The 9,647-nt window shown below is 32.8% G+C and overlaps 1 protein-coding gene across 1 annotated transcript in view; it reads right to left on the bottom strand.

Moving 5' to 3' along the window:
* Window positions 1-9,647, bottom strand: part of LOC106474653 (rho GTPase-activating protein 7-like) — a 98,746-nt gene that overhangs the window by 69,124 nt on the left and 19,975 nt on the right. Inside the window, exon 4 of the mRNA XM_022381275.1 lies at window positions 7,233-7,275. Coding sequence (XP_022236983.1) covers window positions 7,233-7,275 — 43 coding nt within the window. The remainder of the gene's footprint in view (window positions 1-7,232; window positions 7,276-9,647) is intronic.

Raw genomic sequence — 9,647 nt, forward strand, 5'->3', positions numbered from 1 at the left:
TTACACTGATAAATTAGGGACGGCTAGCGCAGATAGCCCTCGTGTAGCTTTGCGCGAAATTCAAAAAACAAACAAACAAAGCTATTGATTATTAATAACTAAGTGAAAAATTTATATTAATGTAACAGAATTTTGTAGACTGCTGACGGATGGAATTAATGACGCTAACTCGCGTTTAAATTTAAAACATTAAAATATCTAAAAACACGCAGTTTACAGAATCTCTGTTTGAAGGAATTGAAAAGTCGATGAATGTGTATTTTCAGTAATGATTAATTGAATCATTTCTTAGCATTCTCATATATTTCCAACTTAGCAAACGTTAGGTGTAGTTAAATGTTCCCTGGCAATGAAAAAACAATCAGTGACTTACAACTTCATCAAATAGATAGACAAAATAATTTGTTCTAAGATGTTTGAAGACACTGTTTTGTTTCCCTAACATACCTCTCGTTTTTAACCTCTATCTAATATACTAATGCTGTTCATGACTTAGTGGTTAACATTCTAGGTTTCGGATCAGAATACCTAAGGTTGGAAAGGTGATGTGCCGTTGAACACGTTCTGCCCTTTCATCTGTAGGGGCTTTATAGCTCTGACAGTCAATTCCGCTATTTCGCTAAGAGTATTGTCCTCCTTCTGGTTAATAGTTCAAAATTAAGAATGGCTATTCACGAATCTTAGGCGAGTGTAATACCCTAATTAGTCATAACGAAAACTTAATAGTGTTTCGAACTTATTAACACGGAAAAGCCACGTTTGCTAAGTGTATATTTTTAGACTCCCTATTGAGCTATCAATACAACATTTAACCTACTCGTGTTTAGTACAGCACGTCCCAAACATTAAAAGGTCTTCAATAAAGTTCGTGAATGCATTCTAAGTAGTTTGTACTAATGAACTACTTTCTTTCAAACTTACTTGTTCTGTCTGTTTGCAATTTACCTGGTTTGTCTCAATTTGAAATATACTGGATTTATTTCATATTAGCCTTCAAATATTTATATTTTGTGTTTGTTACCTACTAAATTCAAGAAATGTCAAGTACCATTCACATTTATAGTACTGGGAATTACAAATAGCAATGGCATATTTCATATACAGAGTACGGTTACACTTTTCCTTGTTAATAAATACAGGCCAATCCCTATGTCCTTGAAATGTTCACATACCCACGCTTGAAAAGGGCTTTCTTTTTTTCCCCACTTGTTCCTGTTCTCTTTATAGTAACTTGCAAACATATAACAGCAGTTTTACAAACTTGTATAAAATTAACACGCACAGTTAAACCTCGCCGATGAAAAATAAATCTACAGACTCATTCATACTAGGACCTTTACTCTTTTACTTTGTAGTAAAACACCCATTGCCGCCCACAGATATTTTAATTCAAGTTTTTATCGGGTCTTCTTTTCCCAGTCTATCCATATTAAATGTATTAGCAATACCGTCTGAAGATAGCTCCCTTTTACTGTAAAATCAAGCGGTTGAGAAAATTTACCCCTAAAAAAAGGAAATTAGTTCATATTTTCGTGCTAGTGATATATATATATATGTTCCCGGGTATATATTATGAACGTTCTGTTCAAAGATGGTATTATACATGTCTAACATCAATATATTTGGAAACCATTTCATATATATACTTCATGACTTACATTATAGCTATCTTAGTAAAAATATGTGTACCTTGCATTCAAACGCTTACAAGTAACACGCTATATTGACATATAACTTCACACTGCAACACATCATATATTAAATTGAGTACAATAGCTTTACTAAAGTGATTAGATGACTAGATGTACAGTAAGCGTGCCATCACCTACTTGAACAAGAAACATAGTGGTACGCATGTGTGACAGTTACATAGTTCATCATTAGTTAAGCCTCATCCAAGTATTATCTCGTATTTCTATGACGGAACAAAAGCACCCAAATCACTCTATTGTGGCACTTCAGGTGCCTTAAACCTTCATTTTTGCAAGTTTCACGGAGGTATTGACGAAAACGTTCCCCTATTCCCCTTATTTGCGGACTGTGGGGAGGTTTAACAAAACACCTTTTCTCAGCGAAAATCAGAAGGTAGATTTGTATTCAAGGTAGTAGGGTGCACATTGACATGACCACGATGATCACACAGTAGGCTGTTGTGTTTTTTTACACGTAGACACGTGACTTGTTGGCGCAGGCCAAGTAACCAAAGTTGTCCGCCTGACCCCCTGAATGCAGTACAAATTACCCTGCTGCTTCTCGCCCGTGGGCGGTACGGAAAACATATTATGTTTTGTATCTTCAAGTAACAGAACTTTCTATTTATGTTACTTATTTTGTTGTAAAATAAGGCTTTCCATCTAACGCTAACATAAGTAGCCTCTGACAAAACTTTATTAACTTGTTGGCGATGTAACCTTACATAAAACTACGAAAGCTTGAGTCTTACATATCTGTTCCACAGCTTAAGATACTGTTTATATTTCTTGGATATGGCAGATACTACTTAAATATCCCGGAAATATTAGCTACTACTTAGGATAATATTGAGATATGGTATATAATACTTAGATATAGCACACATTACTTACACATTCTGGAAATAGTGGACACAACTTAAGATGCTACTTAGATGTCCTAGATATGATAAATAATATTTAGATACCCTGGATATAACAGACACTACTTCAGATCCTACTTATAAACCCTGGATATAGTAGACACAACTTCAAATACTACTGAAATACGCTGGATATAGTAGATACTACTTCAAATACTACTTATAAACCCTGGATATAGTAGAAGCTACTTGAAATACTACTTAAATACTCTGGATATAGTAGATACTACTTCAGATTCTACTTAAATACTCTGGATATAGTAGATACTACTTCAGATTCTACTTACAAACCCTGGATATAGTAGATACTACTTCAGATACTACTTAAATACTCTGGATATAGTAGATACTACTTCAAATTCTACTTAAATACTCTGGATATAATCAATACTACTTCAGATTCTACTTAAATACTCTGGATATACTCGATACTACTTCAGATTCTACTTAAATACTCTGGATATAGTAGATACTACTTCAGATTCTACTTACAAACCCTGGATATAGTAGATACTACTTAAATACTCTGGATATAATCGATACTACTACAGATTCTACTTACAAACCCTGGACATAGTAGATACTACTTCAGATTCTACTTACAAACCCTGGATATAGTAGAAGCTACTTGAGATACTACTCAGATATTCCCTTTGGATACTCTAGATGTAGCAAATGCTGTTTAGATATCCTTTATATAGCGGATACTATTTAGATATCCTGGATATAGTAGATACTACTTAAGATGCTATTTAGATAGTTTGGACATAATAGATAGTACTGGATATCCTAGATAAGGTAGGTATTACTTAAATATACTGAACATGGTAGATACTATATAGATAGTATAAACATAATATATGCTACTTAGATAACCTGGGCATAGTAACCACTACTTAGGGTGCTACTTAGATATCGTGAACATAGCAGATAGTAGTTGAATACCTAAATATAGTATATATTGTTTAGTTAAGGGAGGTAAATTTCATTTCAAAAGAGGGTAGGCTGATAGTGGTTTTTATGTGCTCTGCAAAATACACCATATGACTCAATGAAATTGTTTTAATACTGTAAGGGAAAATAGTGGATGCTTGGTTTAAGTTTGAGAATACTAAGCTACATTGCTCAGATGTGCGCATAAAATGTTTTAAAAAGTATTTCTTAATATATCACAAAAAATGCTATAAAAACTAAAGAAACATTCCAGCAACGTTATGTAATTAAATATCATAAAGGTTTAAAGACCTTTTAAACCTAATGAAAATCATTTGGGTTGATCTAATTGTAAACCTTTTAAACCTAATGAAAATCATTTGGGTTGATCTAATTGTAAACCTTTTAAACCTAATGAAAATCATTTGGGTTGATCTAATTGTAAACCGGCTTCGTTTAATAGGAATGCACTTCATGGCCATCAAAAAATCTGTAATTATTTTTAAAACTAACAACAGTGCACTACTTTATCGAAGTTGTTTCTGAAGCTGTTATATGATACTAGTATGTAACGATATACTATTTGACATATGGAATGAAGCTGACTTTATCCAGATCTTGAAGATACCTGCGATTAGGTATCAGTGACTGATGGAAACTCGTCAGCTTATGGCAGCTGATTAACGTGATAGCCTTCTTTTTTCTTTTTTTTTCTTTTGCGCATCTGCTCATTTATGCCCTAAGGTAATCTTAATTAAATACAACTGCCACTGGTGAATTCATCTATATACGATAGCTTATATTAAAGTAATAAGACTAAAGTAAGTGTACAGGGTTAAATTTCATTTTTAGATTCTTTGATTTTTTCTCATTACTTGTTTCCAGGAATAAATAAGTAATCAGAAAATTTGTTGAAAATAATTATTGAAATGAGATATGTATGAAACGAATTACAGATTACTCATTTTTCATCTGCTTTGGCATTTTAAGTTATAGTTGAATTTAATAATTCCTCTGTGATAAATAAAAGTAGAACTTCAAATTCCGGAAAGTTAACATATGAAGAGAATGATACATGACACACTCATATTTAATTGTAAGTTAATCATAGCATAAAAAAACTTTTTTTTCTTATTTTGGGCAATAAATCATTTTGCACCAGGATCTTGAGTTTACTCCGATTACTTTACAAAACAAAACATGTTTCGAGTTCACATTTGTAGCAGATTATCAGAAAGACAGGTACGTCAAGACATTTGATAATTATACAAATATAAGTATTAGAATCGAATTACTTTTAGATGTTTATGCATTTTGAGATAATCATAACAGATCTTCCAGAGAATTTCATGTGGCGTATAACGTTAATTAGAAATCCAATTATTAATAACAGTATTATAGAATAAAATCTCTCTTGATAAATCATGTCCAAAGGTCAATAAATTAAATGTTTTTTTATGTGTGTTTGTGTATTGATTTTATTTAAAATCATCTAAGGTATAAAAAGGAAAGAGAGCAACAATCATTTCTCAGTCAACGTAATGCTCTGAATAACTACTTAATACGTTGATTTGCCCTATGATATATTTGCATTTAAACACTATATACAGTGTAGAAAAGTTTCAAATTCAGAATTATCATATAGAAGACACTTGGATCTGAGTAAACAATAACATATCTAATCCAATGTTATAGCTGTTCCGTAAAGCTGGAGACAAAGCTTTCTGTTAGCTTTTTATAACAAAATGTGGATATACTCTGTAATTTGTACGAAATTTAATCAAAATATACCTTTTTATGTCAGTTTTGTGTGTTGAATAAATGTATAACATATAATTAGATTTGTTTAACCCACACCTATTTTATGAAACTCTTTCATTACCTCAGAAAGCTAGATAAATAAGATACCGTTATATAGAGGATAACAGGAACATTTAACGTCGTATAAATGGTCTAGAGGTAGTGATGAGATAATATGTTTGACATTTCATCCTACATATGTGAAACGAACAACTGATTGTTGTTGTTTGAAGTTAAGCACAAAGCTACACAATGGACTATCTGTGCTCTGTCCACTACGGGTATCGAAACCCGGTTTCTAGCGGTGTAAGTCTGTAGACATACCGCTGTGCCATTGGGTGACAAAAACTGATTGACACTTTGTCTTAAAAACTTTTCAGATGTGTTAAAGAGTTGAACAAATATTGTTATACTAGATATTAGTAAGTGTGATTTTATTTAAGACGTTTTTGCCACCATATAACCATGGTAACTAGTACGATTTAATTTAGAATATTTTTCAACATCTCTTATGTTGATACTGAATAACTTTTATTTCTCTTCGTTCTCATATTTGCCCTCTAATTTAAAATTGAAATCTGTGGAACAGAGGAAGGAATAGGTTTCAACGTAATGTAATTTAACTTTGGTAACGGTTCATAGTGTTTCGAAAACTATCCCAGAAGGTGTTCGATGTGCTTTTTCGTCATTCCCTATGAGCATATCCAGTCTAACCTTAAATGAATAACTTTTATCTCTCTTCGTTCTTATATTTGCCCTCTAATTTAAAATTGAAATCTGTGGAACAGAGGAAGGAATAGGTTTCAACGTAATGTAATTTAACTTTGGTAACGGTTCATAGTGTTTCGAAAACTATCCCAGAAGGTGTTCGATGTGCTTTTTCGTCATTCCCTATGAGCATATCCAGTCTAACCTTAAATGAATAACTTTTATCTCTCTTCGTTCTTATATTTGCCCTCTAATTTAAAATTGAAATCTGTGGAACAGAGGAAGGAATAGGTTTCAACGTAATGTAATTTAACTATGGAAACGGTTCATTATGTTTCGAAAACTATCCCAGAAGGTGTTCGATGTGCTTTTACGTCATTCCCTATGAGCATATCCAGCCTAACCTTAAATGAAACTGCTGCAGATATAACCTCTTCTAGGCAATGTTCATTAATCCTCTCAGTAAACTGCACATTGATATGCATTGTTTTCAAGCCACCAATCTCATGCTGTTGAAAGGTAAAGGAAGAAGAGAAATAAACGTAATCATAATTTGGCAGAAAAACCATTCAGATAAACGGTATAAAATAGTGCAATGTCTAAAATTGTCTACGAACAAAATTTAAAATACTAAATGTGCCTCTGGTAAAATTTCTTTCCCTGTAATAAGTAGATTTTCTTAGAGCAAAGCCGTAGTGGGTTATCTGCGGCGTCCACCGCAGGGCATCGAACCACAGATTTTAGCTTTGTAAGCCCGTAAGTATACTGATGACAGTTTGAAGATACAATAATTTCAATTGAGAGTTGTTGTTTTTCTATATTCAGAGTGTAGTAAATAATATATATAAATCAACATTGTAAGGTATGAATAATAATATTGGAAAAACGTGACTACATCATTTGCGTTAGAACAACAGTATAAACTAAAGTTTTCCTTCGTGTTTTTCTAAGGCCATTAACATTTTCATTTTCTTCAAATAGTTCTATCTCCTGAGCAATAATTTCCCGCTTTTTGTTTTCCCTGTCAAGCTAATTTAAAACTAGTTTTACAAAATAGCATGAATCTTTTACTTTCTATTTGTGAACGTATGGAGATTAATGTCGAGTTTTAATTATCTCCTGCAACAAATAGTTTTTTTTAATTTGAAATTTTTACGTGAAAAATATAGGGTATTACCTGGACGTTCCTTTTTAGTCTGGGATGAAGGATAAATGACGTCCTGTAATAAATAAAAGGAGGATTATTTGGAAACACACCATATTACTAAAATGAAATGAAAAATATTATACTAAATCAACGATGGAACTAGAGACAAAGGTGTATATATTTTATATACGATCAAGTACTTATCTCCAAAAAATTAAACTGAATGCTTTTATATTACGTATATATTTTAAAATTTGATAACCGGGAACCCACTTTTTAGAAAATAAAAGTTTTGAGATGGCTTGACTGGGTAATGAAAAAACTTTATTATAAATGTACGTCTCAAAACTTTTATTACGTATATGTTAATCTAATACACTTTATTCTTTTCACACACACACATATCAAACATCTTAACCCTTATGAAAACTCTATATGGTGGCTGCATAAAGTATCACCAAACGATTTTATTCTGTATACCTTCTCCTTCCTAGTTTTATATTTTTTATCTTAATCAAAATTACCCCAGTGTCCCAGCGATAAATCTGAAGGCTTATAACTCTAAAAACCGGGTTTCGATATCCTTGGTGGACCTAGCACAAATAGTCCAATGTGTATCTTTGTGCTTAACAATAAAAACGAAAAATAAACAACAAACTTAATTCAAATGTAAATCAGTACTCACGTGGAAGATAGAGAAAATGGGGTTCTGTAGAGAGAGAAAACTTAAGATAAGAAAGGTAATGTACAACCATAGACGATCACTGTGCTTAATTAGCATGCCAAGTTGTAGATCAAAAAGTTCGAACCACGATACGCCTATCAACCTTAGTTGTGGGGATATTATAATCGTGAAATCCAGTTCCGCTATGTGGTTAAGAATAGCTGCGTAGGAAAGAGGTGCTCACTGGTTGCCGGCAGGTCTAAATTAGGGATGGTCATGCCTGAAACACGGGACCCTGACCAGGTAGTTTAACCTACATGTTTCATACGATAAAATTCAAGTTCCAAACACCAAGTACCATTCACTTTATTGTATGTCTCCTAATATAATCAAATTAATTGTGTACCGGTCTATTCTGTATAAGGACCATGAATCACTGAATTTGATATAACTATGTTGATTTTTAACATTTTAAAACTTGACACTACCATTTTATGTATAGTGTATAATGTCTTATGCAGTATAGCAGTGTCTTATCATACAATAGTGTTCATTGTTTTATCAAAGTCTATATGGTTTACAGTCATAATAAATTGTGTATCAGCCATTTCATAGGACAACATACACAGCAATTAGTCTTACACTGCTAAATTAGGGACGGCTAGCGCAGATAGCCCTCGTGTAGCTTTGCGCGAAATTCAAAAACAAACAAACAAACAAACACAGCAATTACTACACGGTTTCACAAGATGTCGTTTAACTCTTTGTTATTGAACATCACACTTTCACAATCATAAAACCATATTTGGAATACATATGTGTGTACCAATTATTTGAGATAAAAGTAGGAAAACATCAAAATATTATATAATTGTAAATATAAGTTGATATAAACGTATTTATACGTACTGTATCAACACGCATAATGCTACCGTTTTATTATAATTTCATCTATAAATAACTTGATAAAAGCGTAGAATGAACAATTAAATCAAATCACAGTGGCTTCCCGACAGGTTTTCACAGTAGAACAGGTGTTGGTATTTATTAAGGTACACGTCAGAGAAGGTTCACTTATTTTATACTGTTGCAGAACCTAGCGCTTCAAGGGTTTTGCTCGGCTATGTAAGCCTGATAACAAGACTGGTTGCCACTTTTTCAACTCAACCACAGCTCAAGTTGTACACCTTGGTTTTGAACTTTCGCTATGCAGCCCACCATGCCACCCACTAGATCACACCCAGCCCAAGAGTGGAATGAGAAGACGATGACATTTTTGGATTGTATTTAGACTTATTTCTGTTTTGATTCTAAAAACAAAAGTTTCAAAAAAAGAGTCAAAATAAAAATAGGAACGAAAAAAATGTACAAACCTTCTGTGAAAAGACATTTAGGAAAAACGGCGATTTTCAAAATGTTGATAAAATCTATACTTATTTCTAAAACAAGAACAGTTTAAGTTACGTCTATCCAACAGGAAACTTGTTTAATGAGAATATTTAGAGAGCTTATCTTGACTCATAGTAATTGATCACATGGACACTGTAAAATGACCCAGTTATCTTTTTTTTTTCTCATTCTCTAATTTTTCTATTTCTTAACAAGCTGTAGTGATGTAGAGAAACTGTTGAATATGTTACCATAGAAGTTTTGGGACCGAGAGTATGCTAATACGTATTTCGTCTTGTCTGTTTGTTTTGGAATTTCGCGCAAAGCTACACGAGGGCTATCTGCGCTAGCCGTCCCTAATTTAGCAGTGTAAGACTAGAGGGAAGGCAGCT

This window comes from Limulus polyphemus, unplaced genomic scaffold (genome assembly GCF_000517525.1).
Source record: "Limulus polyphemus unplaced genomic scaffold, Limulus_polyphemus-2.1.2 Scaffold6, whole genome shotgun sequence".
In the NCBI taxonomy this organism is placed as follows: Eukaryota; Metazoa; Arthropoda; class Merostomata; order Xiphosura; family Limulidae; genus Limulus; species Limulus polyphemus.